Source organism: Chenopodium album, chromosome 4 (genome assembly GCF_948465745.1).
Source record: "Chenopodium album chromosome 4, dcCheAlbu1.1, whole genome shotgun sequence".
Taxonomy (NCBI): domain Eukaryota; kingdom Viridiplantae; phylum Streptophyta; class Magnoliopsida; order Caryophyllales; family Amaranthaceae; genus Chenopodium; species Chenopodium album.
The window spans coordinates 31,810,928-31,830,727 of record NC_137837.1 but is presented as its reverse complement, the minus strand read 5'-3'; the positions used below and the strand labels follow the sequence as shown (position 1 = coordinate 31,830,727).

The 19,800-nt window shown below is 34.5% G+C and overlaps 1 protein-coding gene across 3 annotated transcripts; it reads right to left on the bottom strand.

Moving 5' to 3' along the window:
- Positions 1–5,485: 5,485 nt before the first annotated feature.
- LOC145626906 (syntaxin-71-like) lies at positions 5,486–15,193 on the bottom strand. Of its 3 annotated transcripts, XM_081679362.1 has the most exons (5): positions 14,893–15,193; positions 14,668–14,794; positions 13,690–13,758; positions 13,161–13,272; positions 5,486–5,809 (listed from the first exon to the last, which is right to left on the bottom strand). In XM_081679362.1, the coding sequence occupies exons 2-4, from the start codon at positions 14,773–14,775 to the stop codon at positions 13,168–13,170; spliced, it is 282 nt and encodes a 93-aa protein (XP_081535488.1). In that variant the 5' UTR covers positions 14,776–14,794; positions 14,893–15,193; the 3' UTR covers positions 5,486–5,809; positions 13,161–13,167. The 3 variants fall into 3 exon arrangements, 2 of the variants coding, with proteins under 2 accessions (XP_081535488.1, XP_081535487.1); XR_014111155.1 differs by lacking the exon at positions 14,668–14,794 and having other exon boundaries at positions 13,161–13,332; XM_081679361.1 differs by lacking the exon at positions 14,668–14,794.
- Between the last annotated feature and the right edge of the window lie 4,607 nt (positions 15,194–19,800).

Genomic DNA, 19,800 nt, shown 5'->3' with positions numbered 1-19,800 from the left:
TCTTTTATTTTCTTTTTCTATTTTTATTTTCTTTTTATTTTCCTTTTCTTTCTTTATTTTATTTCCTTTTTTTTATTTTCTTTTCCTAGTTTTATTAGCTTAGTATAAATACCCAATTTTGGGGGGGAATAACTATCTATTCTTCTCTCTAATTAGTTTTAGGTTAGGTTAGGATTAGTCTTCTTTGGTAGAGAGAGAAAGTGAGGTTTTCTTCATTAATGAACTTGGATTTTGAAGAAGGAGCTTGTTCAATCCTTTGTAGACCTTCATCTTCAATTAATGAGCAATTTCTTACTCTCTCTCCTCTATTTTTATTTGTTTATTTTGATTATTATTTTAGTTGTTGGTATTGCTTGTTAATCATGTTGATTCTTGATTATTTGTTGATTAATCTTGTTATTATCATGATTAGTGAGTAATTTCCCCATTAAGGGGATGGTTGTGGTGTAGTTGGACCTTGAGCATGTTCTAGGGTTTAGAATCGATTTATTTGTGATTAAAGTCTTTATATGCTTGATATTCTTTAATCTTCTTGCAAGTGCACATTGTTGGTTGATTAAAGGTGAATCTTTGCTAACAAGAAACGGAAGTTGACTTAGTTAAGGTTCATTAGTATCGATTGTTATTTAATAGTACCTCCTAGTATATGGTTCTAATGTGGAAACATAGAGGCTATGTTAGGAGAAGCCAATTGACCCCGGAAGGCGGCTAGATTGGATTCTTTATTTCGATACTTGAGCATGTTTAGTTCATAATTAATTCAATTTCTATGCCTTTGTTTATGTTCAAGTGAATGCTATACCTAAACCATTTCCCTTAATGTTTTATTTCTTGTTTTAGCATTTTTAGACTTTAGTTTATTTATCCCCTATTCCGGACTAGCTTAATTGTCGATAACATTTGGTGGTGTTTACCGTTCTCTGTGGTTCGACCCCTATGCTTGCCTTATACTCGTATTAGGTTTGTTTAGGTTGTATAAATTGTATTTGATCTAGGGATAGACAATTGACGACGCGTTTATTCCCTTGTCAAATTGGCGCCGTTGCCGGGGAACGGCTTCCATTACCGTCATGTTATCTTATTGAGACTAGTCCATTGTATTTATTTCTTTTGATTTATTTTTGTTCTCTTTGCTTTGTTTTTGAAAAATGACACATTTTTCTTTTCCTCAATATGATGATGAGCCTTTTTATGTCTACTTCCATAGACTTGTGGGGTTTTTGAACTACAATGGTTGTAATCCTTGTGAAGCTTGTGAGATTTGTTACTATAGCATGAATGAACAAACGAGATATGAAGTTGAAAATAGGTTTAATGGCGAATTTCAAGCATTATCGGTTCATAGTGCTTGGAGCTTTTTTGTACGGTTTGCTAAGGAAGTACGCAATAGGGCATGTAATGTTGCTAATTTTGATTCTCAATGTGATAATAGTTTTATTAGTGGCATGCATCCCCATGATTTGTCTTGTGATCCTATTTGTGAACCTAGTACAAGTGATTTCAACTCTCTATCTCCTATTGTTGATGATGAATCTCGTTTGCTTGATTATGCCCCCTCTCCCCAATATGATGATGCTCATGTCTATAATGTGAATGATCCGTCCTCCTCATCTTCTTGTTCTTACATGGCTTCAAATGATTTCCCTTATGCTTCTAATGAGTCCTTTTATGAGGGTAATTCTATGGAAAGTTTGAAGGAAGAGAAGATAATGAGGATAATGGAGATGATGGAGAAGTATAACGAGATGAGGGAAGTTGAGAATAGGGAGACGGAAGCTAGAATGAAGATGCTTGAGAGCCAAATTCTCCAACTAGCCAACTCTCAAGAAAATGCCCTTCCTTCTTCTTCTCTTCCCCATATGAGTGAGGATCCCATTAGAGAGCATTCGAGTGATGGTGAAGGAGTTGAAAATGAAAAGAGTGTTGATTTTGAAAATCCTAATCCTTCTTCCCATCTTGATGAGTCTCAAGTGTATGTTTGTGACCCTTCAATCTATGAGTATATAGACTCTTTTGAGGTAATGTCCCACATATTTTTCGAGAGTCATTTGAGGACTTATAGATTATTGGATGATTTCATCGAGAACGCTTCTTGGGACTTAGATGAGTTTGAGATGAATCTACCTCCATTCATGCACGATTTTGGGACCTTGGGTTTTGAGATAGTTGAAGGAAAGGTTGTCTATTGTGGTGAAAAGGAGGATAAGGTTGACTCCCTTGGAGTTTTTGAGCTTGAGGGAGGTGTAGATCGTGAGTGCCCTTCATTTGAGGATGCTATGATTGATTTTCATGCCCTCATTGGTGATGTGAGACCTTGTGGTGAGGGAGTAGCTACCCCTTTTCCCGTTTCTCATACCCCTTTTTCTCTAAGGTTCGACCACATCCTTCCTTACCCTACTTCTCTCCCTTCCTATCTCAAACAACCTATTGGGAAGCCGCCCTCTATGGATGATTTTCATGTCCCTCATTCCATCATCATTGAGGAAGAGAGGAATTTTGTCAACCAAAAATTATGTGATGAGGATTTGCCTTTTTCCTTTTCTTTCCACTATTCTTTTCCTTCTTCTACTTCTTACTTTCTTGAGTTTCCTTTCGATCCTTCTTCTTCTTTCTTTTGGCATCTCCCTCTTCACTTGCGTGCAATGATTTTGTTGCACGTTCTTATTCCGTCATTTGCCTATTTACACCCCCATGAAATGTGTAGTAGTGCATTTGACAAGCTCTTGCGTGCGTTGAATTATTATTTCCTAGAGCGGTCTCGCTTGGACGTTAAACAAGCCTTTGCGGGAAGTAACCCGTGTTTTATAGCTTTCATTTTCTTTTGTTTTTAGATTAGATTTTATCACATGGACGTGTTTGTGTTCCTTGCTAGGTACACAACTTGATATACTCTTGCGCATTGGTGATGATCAAGAATCAAGGAAATGTGCCTCAACTTACCTATAATGTGGAATTCAAGCCTTATTTGTAGAGATTATAGCTCATATGAGGTTATTTCGGGTTTTTTGTGTGATTTTGCATTTATCCCATATCCGGTAATATCCTTCTTTTCCATCTCTCTCTTACTTATTGTGACTTGAAGATCATGTGTTGGTAATGTTGGATTAATTTTTCCTTGAATTCCCCTCTTTGGTTTCATTGCTTATGATTTGAAAGCTTGGTTTCATTCAAGCTTGGGGGAGGGTATTCTATCATGTTTGGTGGGATGTTGATTCATATATGCCATGCACATGAGTATATGCATTTCCATGTTTTTCATGCTTTTGGAAAATCCAAAAAGATTTTTGTTTACTTTTAGGCAAGTTTAGCAAAGTTGTGTTTTGTTTGTTCTTAATTGGACATTATATCTTTTGGATTTGTTTACTCTTTAATGCCTTTCTTCCTAAGTGGTTAATGTGTGCACGATTTGAGAGTGTCATTGGTTGACTCTAGGATATTACATGCTAAGGTAGCCGGGTTGAGAACTTTTAGGAACCCATGAAGCCCTAGTTCACGGGTATGTGGTGAGATGGTGTTGCTCTCTATAGTGGATTTGGCACCCTTAGTTGGTATTTGCTTAGTTATAATCCCGTGTGAGGTAACATTGTTCTAGCCTTCATCACTTTGTTGTGTGGCACATTTGGATCCTTAGCTATGCATGTCTTGATCCTTGTTTTGACTTATAGCTCCCAAGATCGTGACCGAAGCACTCTAGGGGAGGAAAAGGGCACTTCTTTCTCATTTTTTTTTTTCTTTATCTTCTTTTTGTTTTGTTACAAATTTGATTTTCTATTTTGCATAAACCTACTTGCTAACCAATTTGAGCCTTATGTTTCCCGCTCTTGTTTAAACCACATTACAAACCTAATGGCCTATGTTTACCGACCTTTTAGTTAGTGAAGCATTGGCATGTGAGGTTTAAGTTTTGAGTAGTTGATTAAAAACAAGAAGCACTTTAAGATTTGGTTAGAGTTGAGCTTGTAAAGAAATAAGCAAATTTTTGAAAATTAAGTGAAGTTTCAAGAAAAAGCCGTCCAAAAAAAAAAAAAAAAAAAGGCAAGGACAATGAATAAAGTTAAAAAAAAAAAAAAAAGAAGAAGAAAAAATGACCCTTAGGCCGAACGCTTTGTCCAGTTCGCCTGAAATTCCTCTATTAGACACTTCTAGGTCTTGAGGTCAGTCGAACGGAACAGGTCGACTGGCTTTTTAGGGAGAACACCTATTGTCCGAGATTTCGGGACGACGGTTTAATTCTGTTGACCTGGTCGTCTATTTTGACGCGTCGTTAGCCCGTTCGCATCCCGTTCCGTCTAAAATGACGGAATTGGTTTCAAAACCATTTGAATTCTAGGTTGACTTTTTCAAAAAGTAATCGTTCGAATTCTTGGATGGGAAAGACGGATTTACCGTTTTGCCATCATAAATTTAGCCTATAAATATAGGATGTTTGACTTCATTTAGTTACTTTGGTACTTAGAGAATTTTAGAGAGAAGTCAGAGCTTTTTAGAGAGAGAAAGTGATTCCTCCCTAAATCTTCCAGAGCTCCGCCGTACGCTTGAAGTTTCCGGTCAGAGTTTTTGAGTTTTTCGGTCAATCTTCAAGACTTTTCCAACATTCTCTAAGTTTTATGCACGCACAAAGGTAATCGCCTGCCTTTTTACTTCCTCTTTTACTTTGCTTTGTTTTTTGTTTTCATTTTTAAATATGGCTCAACACTCGGCTTTGTCTGTTTCTCCTGATGAGGTCGGTCTACGGGGTCTAGAGTGGACAAGGACGAGTCTTCTCCCTCGTGGAGTGGGTCCATTTCTAGTGCTTATCAACTCACCTCCACCTATTCTTCTCTGTCCCTACAATTGCAAATGGCATGGACCATGTAGACGTACGATAAGTACGCCGCCAGAAATCCAGACGGTAGAATGGTAAACCCAAGGGTTCATTAGTAGAAAAATATAAAATGGCACCGAGTCAAAACCCCACTATGGCACCGGTTTTGAATCATTGAGCATTTAACGGATGCCAAAAAGTAGGATTTTTGGCACCGGTTCAAAACCGGTGGCAAAAAAGGGTTTTTGGCATCAGTTCCAGTTCAAAACCAATGCCAAAAATAGTCCAAAAAAATATATATGTTTTTTTTGTGCATTTTTTCACTTAAATCAATTACATACTACTAAAAGCGAATCTGTAGGAACACTTGGCAACATATTATTAAAAAAATTCCCGCCAAAATTACTTTCTAAATAAAATCGTTATTATATAAATAATGATTGCATTTAGATTATGACCTTTTTTTTTATATATAAAATCTAAAATAAACTTCCTAAAATATCAACTTGCACATTATAACGATAAATATTTTCTCTCACATGTTTTAATTGTTTTAATATATTTCATGCACTTTAATACCTGATGAATCAATTCATTAATTTTTATATAATTATATTATTATCATAATTATTCAACAACCGTGTATTTGCACGGGGTTTAACCTAGTTGATATATAAACACTAAGATTTATATAAACTTATAATTTTCATTAATATATAGCTGTAACATTACAATTTATTAAAAAAAAAATGTAGTTTTATATTGTAAACAGACCAACTGTAATAATATTACAACAGTAGCGTAGAACAGATTAGTAACAAGGAGAGTAGGAAGTAGTGGCGTAGAGCATAGCAGCAGCATTAGGAGCACATCAGCCTTGCGAGGCAACAACTGCAAGGCTCCTTGCGAGGCAGCGCCTGAAGTAGTTGCACAGACAGAGAACAAGCCATATAATATATTTGCCTTCCTCAACTTATTTTCCGGGCCACGGATCTTTAGAAAGACCTTAAAACCAAAAGGAGCAAATCATGAGAAGTGCGAACATTACATAAATATGAGCATTGAGCAATCCTAAAAGAGAGTCAAATAATGATTATATTTCAAATATCGAAACAATGTTTGTAACTACTATATTAAGCTTTGGTGATCATGGACATAAACACAAATACTCAAGTTCAAACTAGTACTTGATTAGCGTCATTTATGGTTCTCAAAAGAATAAGATTTAGGTCATTTTTCTATATTTTCTTTGTTTATTTTCCTATAATTTTCTTAGTTTTCCTTGTTTTTCCATTTTAATAACTAATTTTGAGTTTTGATTAGTTTTTATGAGTTTTTCATGATTTTAGTCCTTAATTCATAGATTTAGTTTTATTTCTTTTATGAGGGCTGCCAGTTAATCTTCATGATTAACGAACTTTGTCAATCTTTCCTGTCATGTCAGAATGTAGAGTATGTGTATAACAAGTCAGCATCCTAGTCATAAGTTAATAGCTACACCTAGGCAAACAGCTATGAAACGACGCTACTTACCTAAGCCTTTAGTGGGCTTTTAGTTTAAAGTGGAAGATGAATACGAAGTACTAGTACTTCATTATTTATTTATTTTAGCATTTATTGTAGTTAGGTGGTGGTTTATACTTTATAGACCATTCAAAGTTAAGTCTTTGACTCTTATTTATTTATACAACCAAGTGTGATATTTTAAGTTTTTAACTACCTCAATCTATATTTATTATCCATTGACTAATACTTTCAAAAGTCTAATACTTTGTTGGAAGAGAAGATAATTTTAGTTTCTTTAGTTGCTAGTTATAGTGCAAGTGAGTCGACTTGTGTATGGTTGGACAATTTCCCTCAAAGTTTTATAACTTTGGCGGAATTTAATTTGATTTAGTTTTAATAATAATGCCAGGATAACATTTTTTCAAATAATAAAAAAATAAAAATTAAAAAGTTAGTAGGATAGTTGGAGTACTATGAAATTGTAAAAAAAAAAAAAATGAATATTAGAAAATTATTGACCGTGAGAAAGATGAATCAATATAAAAACACAAACACATTTGTTGGTACGGCGAAAGTAACACTTAATAACATACGGTACCAAATTTTTTTTTTTTTTAACACTTATTATAAACACAAGAAGCGAGTAAAATGAAATTTAATGACATTATTCTTTTGGTGTTCTACCCGCTTCACCATTTGGGCTAATCTGGATAGTAAGGTTCCACTCCCCTCCCAATTGTTGTGCGGAGGATCGAACACGGGTTCTCCCTACCAAGTGTAGTCTCAATCACCACTACACCAATAACCAATTGGTAAAGTTAATGTCATTATAATAGTGAAAGTCGTACGCCGATCGACATGGGTGTTCGTCAGTATTATGACTTTTATCCTTTTATTTAAGGACATATTACCTATTTCCCAAACGTATCATATATTAAGGTGAAATTCCCAATTATAATCCTTTTTAGTTTGTCAACGGTAATATCCAATTTTCCATAATTTAAAAAAATAATCCCTAATTTCTTTAAAACAAGTCCCCAAATGACATTAAATTTCATTAAATAAAGTCATACGGCATATACAATTGACAATTAACGATAATGAAAACAGATTTAACAAAATCAAAAAAGAATAAATCGGGGAAGAGCTAAGAATTCAAATACATAGATATAACACTTCGGCATATTCTCGATTCGTTGTCTCATACAACTTTATTTTTAACATAGTAGTCTTTATTAAAACTTCATTGTGTGACCTGTAATGTTATTAATAACCGAAAGTACGTCGTTATGATTAACATAGTGAACCTAATTTGAATATAGTCACATTTATTATTTATATTGACAAGTATATTTAAAATTTCAATAAAAAATTTACTGACTTTAGCTTTTAAATGTCACAATGACTGTATTTCAATATATTAGGCAGGTCCATTTAAAAATTTGTATGTTTAATTTAAATATTGATGTTAACATAGTAAGTTAGTAACCTTTATTAAAACTTTGTATTATTCGCTTGCTTACTACTTGGTTGATCAAGGGTTAATCAATCGATCAGAGGCTATTCGGTCATTGTTCGGGTGTATCTCATCCAGCCACACGATATGATCACAGGCTATTCGTTTATTGTTTGGGTGTGCCAGGCAATTGCACAATATAATAAATTCATATGTATAATCTTCATACTCTAAAGGATCTTGCTAACGAACACCCCCGGGGTGTTGGATAAACATTTAAAATCTTACCTAAAGTGGTAATAATTTGGGAAAGCATGACAAAATCACGCGTCAATCGGTGAAATTAATGTTAATTTTAATTTAATGTTTCTACTTTTAACTAACTTATTCAACGCCCCCGGGGTGTTCGTTAGCATTTTCCTACTCTAAATAATTCTACATCCTACAATCCATCAACCACCATCATCAGCTTCTTTGATCCGGAACAAAACTACCCAAATTCCAGTTCGGTTATAATCTATAAATATAACTAAACTAATTACCGTTGATGTTATTACTTTCCACATGTCAACATATCATAAAAAAAATTTCCGCCAAAACTAATAATGACATCATTATTTTTTTTCAACATAAATAAAAATTTGAAAATGATAAATTAATTATACATTTCTCTAACAGATTTTATATTTAAATTGACTAATTATGCAATTTCGATTGGAAAAATTAAAGGAAGGTCAGACTATTTCATTTTCTTATAAACATTAAATTTTTCTCCTACTCCGTATATTTTATACAGATTATATGAATTAGGGCTTTCACTCTTTATTAATTTCTCAATTAATTAGATGTTGATTAAATTATTTGCACTGCGTACATATTACACACTATAAGCTAAATAATATAGTTAAAATCGTAAAATAATATTTAAATCGTGCATTGCACGAGCCTAATCTAGTACGAGTAACAATTATACACATAAACAAAGTCACGATAGCAAATTTCAAACAAGGGCTAATATAACAATTCACAAATTAAACTACACTACTCCTAAATTCACACTATAATTTAAAATTCTATTTTTCCTAATTACAATATTTATTAACATGTTGATTTACACTAGGGATGGCAGTGGGTCGGATTAAATGGGAGACCCGCCCCATCCCCGCCCAAGTGGGGCGGGGATGGAGGGAGGTTTGGCGGGTGATGGGGCGGGGATGGGTATAAAATGTGTACCCGCCATGGGTGATGGGGCGGGTATGGATTTTAGAGTAGACCCGCCCCATATCCGCCCCGCCCCATACCCACCTTATACCCGCACCATATTTCTTTTAGATGAGTTGAGAATTTATGAAACTTGATACCCCTTGAGACCCAATAAGTTTGAATAGTGAAAGTGCCAATTTTCTTAACCTAATTTGATATAATCGTCATTAATGTGATACAATAGATCATCATGGCAAAGGGTTTGGGACAATTTTGGGGCGTGTATGAGGTGGGTATGAATATCCAAGTGGGTGATGGGGCGGGGATGGATCATATCTTGTACCCGGTGGGGCGGGTATGGATGTGGATATTGTACCCGCCATGGGTGGTGGGGCGGGGATGGGTATAAGATTTTTAGGCGGGTATGGGTATGGAGGTACCATCATCCGCATCCGACCCGCCCCATTGCCATCCCTAATTTACACAAATAAACAAAGTAAAATTAGAATTTTAGGATCTTTTACCAAAATGGCTAATTTTACAAAAGTATTCACCAAAACGGCTAATTATAAATTTTAATTCCCAAACTAGCTAATTTATTAACTTGGAAGGAATTTATTTATTTCTTATATCTTTGAACCGGTTTGGTTTTCATTATGGTTTTTTTTTTTTTTTTTTAAATAGTTTTTTTTTTTTTTAATATATATTTTGGATTTTTGTTTTTCTTTGGGAAATTCTAATGCCATAGATTAAAACTAGTTCAAACCTTGTGCTATTTTACAATATTAATTCATTATTTCGTTTATTAAAAATAGTACAAAATGAAATAATTAGAAGTAAATAAAAAACATTAAAAAAAAATTATAGTTTACTTATAATATTGCAACAAATAATGCAACATGTAATTTTTTCAAACTATGTTGACTAATGGCATTTTAAATCAAATTGGAAGTATAAAAACTTTAAATGAGATGCCTCATTTATCCCAAACAATATTGCAACATGTGCAACAACATGTAATTTTTTCAAAGTTTCGTTCATTAACGGCAATTAACGAATGTTATAGGCCATGTAGTCCAAGTATGCAATTCCATTCATACGTGGATGCTCAGTCATGATTAATAATTCAACTCAGGAGGCGAAATTGTCAATTATATCCTTAACTTAAAGCAGTTGAAATACCATAATTGCCCTTAGATTGACAAAGTTTGTCAATCATGGAGATTAACATGGAATTCCTCTTCTTTTATTTCTTTTATTTCTTTTATTTTTACTTTATTTATTTCCATTTTATTTATTTTTATTTTATTTGTCTTCTATTTCTTCCTCATGCTCGGTTGTTTGTCATATTCCGATGTTCAAGCTTGATGTTTCGAGGTCTTAGCTTCAAAATCAATTAAGCGTTGCAACGAAAACAAGCCAACGAGTCTTATCCCATCTCACTGCCCTTTCGCTGCCAACATATCCCTCACCCCACTATTCTTATCCTTCACCACACCAAGCTCCCCTGCTCCCAGCCAACACAACAGCCGCAACACCTAGCAGCCAACACCCATAACAGCCGCACAAACGACCAGCTCCTGCCAATCGATTCACCACCGCAGCCACCTATTCACCAATTCACAACCGCCACCTGCCAGAACCACCATCACCCACCAGCCACTCAATGTTGCACCTGCCACCTCAAATCACCACCGAACAACAAACGCCGCACCACTTATCCTTGCCACCCATCACCCACATCAACCGCAACCACGCACAGCAACGAATTCCGGCCACCACTCTTCATCAACTCCCAAACCAAGCAACCCCAATCGAACTCAATCAAGCCCCAATTCAATTGGAATTCCCCGCGGGCGCGGGGGTGAGAGGAGCGAACGCGGATCTCGATGCACCAAATCTGCCAATTTGTGGCAGGAAGCAGCCGCGGACGTGCCACGGTCTCTCCGCGGGCGCGGCGGCTCAGGAGAGGGCACAGCCTAGACCACCGCGGGCGCGGTCATTTGGGTGTCTATAAATCTGTCACGATCTTCTCACGTATCAATTAACGAAGATCGAACCGTCTTTCTATGAAGCTTGATGAAGACGATGATGATGAACGGTAGTGATTGATTGATGCCTTGATGGAGCTTGATGAAGGTTGTGATGGTGCGTGACTGTGATGGAGCGAAACAGGGGATCAATTCCCTCTTATAAGAGCAGCCAAAAAAATCGAAGCCTGACTCCCCTTTTGATTTTGTTTTCTTTTTCTTTTATTATTTATTTTTACATTTTCTTTTTCCTTTTGATTTATTTTTCTTTTGTTTCTCATTTTCTTTTATTCTTTCTTTTATATTTCTTTTCTTGTTTTATTTTCCTTTTATTTTATTTTCTTTTCTCTTTTAATTTCCTTTTATCCTTGTAATTATTAATACCCATTTTTTCCTTTCAAAAAAAAAAAAAAATTAATACCCATTTTTAATTAGGATCCAACTATTATTTTATTTTCTCAATTAGCTTAGTGGATAGTTTTCTCTCTCTTAGGTTGAGAGCTTCTCTCTCTAGATTAGGCTAGTTTAGGAGTAGTTTTAGAGAGAGAAAGTGAGGGATTTCAATGGTGGTTTGAGAGATTGAAGATTCAATGGTGACAATTGTATGAAGATCTTCCTAATCAATCAATGAGCATTTCTCACTCTTTCTCCTCTTTATTTGTTTTGTTTAATTTCATATTGTTTGGTTGATTTTGTTGATTGATGTTGATATTGGTTTTGATTGATTTTGATGATTCTAATTGTTTGATTGTTCAATTGATCATGTTTCTTGAGTAGTTTACTTGCTAGGGTTTGGGTAAACATGTGTGATTGATGGATTGGGATTGATGTGGGAATTTGAGTAGTTCTTGTGTTGTGATTAAATTAATTCATAGAGGTTTGCATGTTGCATAAGTTTGATTGGAGTAGCTAACCATGATTGTCAGCATTGATTGCATGATTGAATTGATTGACATGACCACTTGATATCAATTTGATCATAATTGGTTGAGTATTTGATTATGTTTCTTCCTATTGTTTAGCACTAGAGAAATCTATGTTAAAGAGTATGAGGATGATTAGTTGAATGCTCCTAATTGCTCCTACTATTTGTCTTTGCATTGCTTGGATCGCTTAACTCCCTAATTAGCTTGGTTATCATGAATGCATGTTGATCCTCATTCCCTAGTGTTTCATTTGTTTGTTTGGTTCTTGGTTTAGGAAGTAGAATAGTGTTACCTTTCACCTTAGACTTCGACCTAGCTTAGACATTAATTAGAAATACTTGAACATAACCGTTCCTAGTGGTTCGACCCTTGACTTACCTCTATACTTGTATTTAGGTTAGTTGAGTGATTATAAATTTGTTTGACTATAGGGAGGATTAGTTCAACGACCTAGTTATCCCCACGTCAGTACTCCATTACTATGCTCATGAAAGAAATCTAAGATCACATCAAAAAATTATAACAAGGGGCTAAAGCATTAACAAACATTCACAATTCATTACAAACACACCATCTTTTGAAACTTATGCTTATATAGTTAGATGTGTAGAAATAGAAAAAGAGGGGGAGGGAGGAGAATTGAGAAAAAGAAACTGAAAAAATCCACAAGGGAATGTGCAGCATAAGAGCAGAAATTTAAGTCCAACAGTAAGACGAAAATAATTGATATATAGTAAGTCTCAACCCACACCCCACCCCCACCCCACACCACACCAAGAAACCCATTCAGAATGACTTCATCTACTACCACCAGCACTAACTACTAAAAAGTGAAAACCCTCATCTAAGCATGTACAAAGACAAATAATCACAGCAACACAATTGGTAGTTGTAGAAGAAAGTAATGTGAAATACAACAAAGAACATACATGAGCACATAAAGCCTACAACTGAACCAACAATCAAAAAAGGAAAGTATATACATGAGTCATATTTCTCAGCCCAAACAAACAAGTCCAGCATCAATATGAGCCGACAAAGAAAAAGCAGAAAAAGACTAAAGATAGCGGATGCATCATTTTATACTCTTAAGAACCAAAATCAAGTGATTAATCACATTATCAAGCATTGAGTCATTACTTTAGTGTGTTAATATATTGAGCACACATCTATAAATAATAATGTAGCACAACAATTTGAACCCAAAATAAAGTAGAAGCAAGTGAGTCATTAACCTTAAATTTATGACGACAATAACAAAGAGATTTTCTGCATCTCTTCTCTCTGTCTAGCCAAACTATGAGTTCTTTGCTTCAAAATCCCATCTTTCGATCCATATCCATAATCCTGCCCATTTGTATTAAGAAAACATTTACCCCATTAATTGGCTCTTGTCCCTGATGTACCCTAAGCCAAGTTAAAAAAAAAAAAAAAAAACACGCTAATTTACTTGCTCACACTGAGTTTCTCAATACAATTTCACAAAAACAACTACAATAAACACAACAAACACAAATGCATTCAGACAAGCTAACACAAATCTAACCAGTGACACACGCTACAAAAATGTAATCATGGAGACATGCAATAAAATTATTTATGAAGTCATTGTCATATGTTATAACATAATCTACCAATTTGCAACATACCTATTATAAAGTCATTGTCGTATGTTATAAACATAATGATGTACATATGCACCAACATCCCATTCCCTAGAAATTAAAAACATGTGGAAAAGGAGAAAAAGATGAGAAATTTTACCTGCTGCCCAACATCATCAGCAGGACAGCACGCTATTCCATTACTTTTAACAAGAAGAGAGGACTTCAGCTGCACATGAGCAAATATGTTAGTTCAAAATGGTATCTTGATATTGAGTATAAGGTGGGGGGTTATAAACTTCTTTAATATTGAGCACACATCTATAATTAATAATGCAACACTATAATTTGAACCAAAAAAAATAAAGTAGAAGCAAGTGAGCATAACCACAAGATCATATAAGTTGCTAAGATATACATTACTATACAAGATAGTTTATGTTACTTCAATATACTTGCGTTATACTAGCATGGAAGAACACATCATAACAGAGAAAAAATTCCTTATATTGTCATAACCTCAATCAAACAATACCCTAATTTCAAATCCGAGCAGCAAAATCATCACTATAACCAAATCAATTAAAAATTGCGTCTATGTAAAATCATTTTAAAATCCAAGTAGCAAATTCATCATCACTACAACCAAAACAGTCACAATCAAACAATACCCTAATTTCAAATCAAAACAACCAAATCTTAACAAAAAATTAACATCTTCAAATCAGAAGAGAACCCTACCTCAAAGCCGATTATAATAATGGTGTAAAGACGAGGGGTAGATCTGGATTCAAATCAGAAGAGAACCCTACCTCAAAACCTATGCATTCAACCTCAAATAACTTTGCATCACATACACATAGTCAAAATACTTCGCCGATATCAACAAAACCTCAAAAGGCAACAAGAATAAATTCATAATACCAATTCATTTACAAAATAAGATAGTATAATTCGTTGTCTTTCTACCTATTTAGTTCTTCAACTGTATTTAATAGTAGAAACTATCGACATTTCAAAGTTCCAAGTTGACATAGATCCAGCAAAATTAGGGGAAAATTGGCAACAAAACAATCGAATTTCGGCATAAAACCAAATTAATCAGCGTCACAAACCAAAACTGAAGAAAATTACCCACCCTTTTTTGAGTCAATCGCTGCAACTTAGACACTTCTTCAAGTAATCGACCTATAATTCGACGAATCTCAACATTCAATGCCCACAATCGACACCCTATTCGACTCATTTGCAATTATTTTAGCTTTCTGAAATAATAAAAATCCCCTAATTCAATAACCATAATTAAATTCAATCAAACCCTAAATCAAGCAACCAAACAATGAGAGAAGAAAGAGTAGAAGACCTGATACGCAGTTTCAATGTCGGATTCGACGGAAGAGTAGAGATGAGAAAAAGCGTCGTCACCGGAGACATTGGAGTCGCGCTTCTTCTCGACGTCGTATTTGTCGTATTTCTTGCAGATCGCGTCAACTCTGGTAAGAATGTCGATTACACTCATTATTAGTGCAGCTAGAAAGAATGGGGGTTGGACATCTGGTTGGAGCTTCAATGGGTTTGGTTGTGGAGAGAGAGAGGGGAGAGAGTGAGAGGAGGAACAAAATATGAGGAGAGAGAATGAAAATGAAAAAAGAAAGGGAAAGAAATTAAGAGAATGAATAAGGGAAGGAGAAAAAACTGCCGTTTTTTTATTTTAAATGTGGTTTGCTTTGAATCGGTGCAGCAAATGCTCGGTGGTCGAAGTGACCGCCTCATTCGAAGAGCGCTAGAGGAGGCAAGGCGTCCCTTCTGCCAAGGAAGCGTCCGGATAGACTTTAGGCCTTCTCTTTCCTTAATTGCCAACTCGTTCAAAATGTCGGAGCTAAGAAAGGACACCATATTCAGTTATGGATAGAATTAACTTTTAAATGTCTTTTCAAGTATATATCTACGGCTCTTAGTCTCAGTGGGAGCTCAATGGCTCAGTGGGAGCTAAGTGGCTTAGTGGGAGTTCACCGAATCAGTGAGAGCTAGGTGGCTTAGTGGGAGCTTAATAGCTCATTAAAGGCTAAGATAGCTCAAGTGGGAGCTAATTGTTTCTTTTACAACGAACTTTTACCCAAAGACAATATACATGTCTCTTTGTAAGCTTTCAAGTGAGACTACGGGAAATACCTACACAACCTAAATGAGAACATAATGTTTGTTTCTCTAAGTGGTGTCAAACTGGAAATTAACACATTTCCCAAACGACAAGTGGTTGGAAAATGAACTCGATGACCATCGAGATTAGCAACAAACTAGAACTGATAATCTCGGAAGACCTTAAAAGGGCTTCATAAGAGTATTTGATCAAGAATACTCAAAAGGACTTTACAAGTGCCTTAAAAGACAATTCACTACTCAAAAAGCTTTTGAAAAGTTGGAGTAAGATCAAGATAATCAAAGGGCTTTGGAAGCGCCTTGAAACTCAGTGTTTGATGCAATAACCCCGTATAGGTATAGAATACACCAGAGGCTTGGATTGAATCCTATAAATTTTCTATTAAGTTAGAAATAAACCTAAGACTTACAAGCATACTATTTACAATTAGATAGTAAGAAAATAATGTCTTGTAAGATAGCTACGACAAATTTCCAAATAATGGTTAGAGTCCATAAGATCCGAAATAGACTGCATATTTGAAAATCATGTTTAAAACTTGATTGATTTGCTTGAGGGGTGAAAGACCCATCAATAGCAAATAAGTTTTCAAGAAGAAAGCTATCAAATGTGGAAATGTATATGCATACATATCTAGATTGGTTGAAAATGATAAAATTAAATTCACGGAGTTTATTTTAATAAAAACCTATTCACCAATCGGAATGCTAAAGTCTTTTCGTGATTGTTCTAGCAAAATTGCATATATGAAATATGGAAAAATAGATACCAAAACCGCCTTCCTAAAATAGGATATTGGAAGTGACTATAAAATAGTCTAAGAGTTTTGAAAATCTAAATAAATGCTACATTTGGAAGCAAGCTCAAGGTATCCATTCTGGGATTAAAGGAAGCATTGCATATAGGAATTGGAACGTGTTTTCTCATGAATTTAATAAGAGGATTGACTTATGGATAAACATAGAAATTCTTATGAATAAGAAGTTTAGTGGGAGAAAAAGTAAATTATATAAAGGTCCAATGAAAAGTTTACGAACTCTATTGTGAAATAACTGTCAAAAACTAAATGCTTAGATACAATGGACCAAGAAAAAGATGATACTTAGTACATATTGGGTATTAAGATCTATTGTATTGACTTAATAAAATGTTTGAACATGTAAAGGAATTTACTATGTTAAACATGAATTGAAGGACTTTGAAAGACTTTCGACCCGTATGTATAAAACTAAGTAAATGTTTGAACTAAGTGTGAGCTAGGCTAAATACTAAGTCAAACAAGAAAGACTCTAGTAGAGACTTTCAACCATATCACACAGCAAACAGTTTAGCAAGACTCGGTGAAACTGAATGAGCTAAAATTTCACATGGATGAAATAAGATTGAGAATTACTATGCAACTTAATCCATCATGTACACTATGATATGAAATCGTCGCACGACTTACATGCTTAGAGCATGTGAAGTACATATGTAGTACCAATCAACCTAAATCTATGTAATAGATCGTTAGATTATGGCCAAGAACATCCAAAGTACTTGGATAAGTAACAGGATGAGTTCTTGACTTGTGGAAACAAATACAATTTGAGAATTGATGTTGCAAGCACAATCCTTAACAAGGAAGCTGTTTATAAGCACGAGCTAACAATGAGTCGTGGATTGAGAATGGTAACATGGATGTGCATCCATGTGTAATGTGCGAGAATTTAAAGTAAATTTCCATGATCACAAGTGATTAGGGTATCCCAAACCATTGTGAGTCGTTTGGAGTGAAACCCAAGCAAAGCATCATTAGGAAGTCTACTAAAATATATGTTGAGAATATTGTTGCCTTAATGGCGATAATAAAGAAGATGTTCTATGGAAACTTTGTTGTTGAACGTTAATGATTGTAGGTTGTCAAGTTGAAGATCTCAATCATGAAAATGAGTGGGAGTCATCACTTGGACAATAAATCCTAAATCACATATAATCCATGGCACTATCAAATTTTATCATCTTATTATGAAAGTGATTAGTAATGAAGATGCTAAGATTAGCAAAATAATTATCACTAAACCTATGCAATAAGTGAACGACAACATTCACAATTACATGAAAGAAGTCAAGCATATTAGATATGGGTGTGATTTCTATAAATGTTTTATAAAGAGTGTTACTTTTAAAACATTCGTAAAAACCATTTATCATAAGATGAACCATTCATGTTTTGGAGTAATTTAAAATTTCATGCAATTTTATCAATCCGATTGCTATTTAATTATGGTTTAGGATTAAATAATGAGTCTATTCGATTCTTGGAATATTTAAAATAGGGTATCAAGACCAGTCTTGGTAAGGAAACACCTATTAAGTGAACATTAAATATTATAATCGAAAATTATCCCTAATCGAGGTCATTTAATACGATGGACGACTAATGGCCATTTGAGATTAGTATGTAGTTTGATTTATAGAACTGTTTCTTGTGCCAAGGACATGATTGTCATAAATCATTTACACAGGTATTAGTTTAGAACCATACTGGATCGACCTATGAGAATACTTTAAGAAATTAAAAATCGTCATAAGTATACTTCTCATTATTGCTATCAAAACCTTTTTCCTTGACCATGAGTATTGTGAGCTTTCTTGTTTGAGTACTAGTCCGCTTTGATGATTGTCAAACTTCTGCCGTAATAGGGAATTATAACGGCATCACACGGGCGGCTAGGTCCTCTTAGTAAAAGAAGCTACATTAAAAGACTAGAAATGTCCCCCTATTAAAAATAGGGAAGATGTCTTTGTTGTTTACAAGGCCTCTCGAAGAGCGAGACTGTAAAATACATGGCTGTGCTCGGATGGATTTTAGAAATCATTTGTTTATTGACAGTCGGACTCGGAATCGAGAAACACTTCTGGACGTAATAAGGATAACAAATAAATCTTACCTTATAGTTCATGAAGAGGTATTAAGCGACATAGGAAAAGGGTTACTGTAGGGAATAATTTCAAGCCTTTAAAATCCCACTAGCTTGAACCCCACTGTGATCATACACTAAAGTACGGTGGCGTCCAAAAGGGAAGAAGATAGAGCAAAAGAGTCGCCAACAAGTTTTTAAGGAACTTGTAAACCGTTCACGAGGTGAAGGTTACACCCCTTAACGATCCAAGAGATCGTCAACTCCATAAGGTCATGAACCAAATAAGGGTTCGGGGATGATGGTACAAATCCAACCTAAAAGAGATTGAACCTGCCCTAATAATAGGCCTCTACTTTATTCTGCTCGTATTCATGTGCGCTTTCTGATTAACATACAATCAATAGGATTAACCCTAAACCTGTTTATCTATGTTGGTTGAATTTAATGCACAAATATACTATTATTGGCGATCACTTGAATTATAATCACATTAACCCTAACAAGATTATTAATTATCTTATTAAGCGTAATTACAAGTACCAATTCCCTTTAACATGCATAAAAAGTGTGATCAAGCAATAAAAAATAAATAATGTATCAAGCAACATAATAAATAATCATGATAATAATAATAATCATCATAAAATTATAATCATAATCGAAACAATAATAATCATAAATAAAATAATCATTATCAAAATAATAATAATAATAATATTCACAATCATCATAAATTATAACGATTATATTCATAATCATGTTCATGCTAATATTAAAGCATAATAAAAATAGCAAGATCCTAGGCATGATACTAACAAGATTAATAACAAACCCTAGCATGTCACTAAGCAATAAAAATCAAATCTTTAGCCCTAACATGATACTAACATGAATTAATATTAGGAAGAACATAGGAAGCATCATAACAATCATATTTAATATTAAAAATACCCTAGACATGATACTAGGAATCATAATAACAATGTAAACATGATTTCTACATCACAATATCAATTAATCAATTAAAGTACTTACTTTGATGCCTCGTACTTCTTTCTAATAACAAAATACACGCGTTAGTAACTTCAAGGAAGATAATAATCAAAGCAATTAAATTAAATAATTGAAAGAGAGATTTGGGACCAAACCCTCAGAAATTAAAACCTTTCACGTCTAGGGCGAAGGCAACTTCGAATATGGCTAG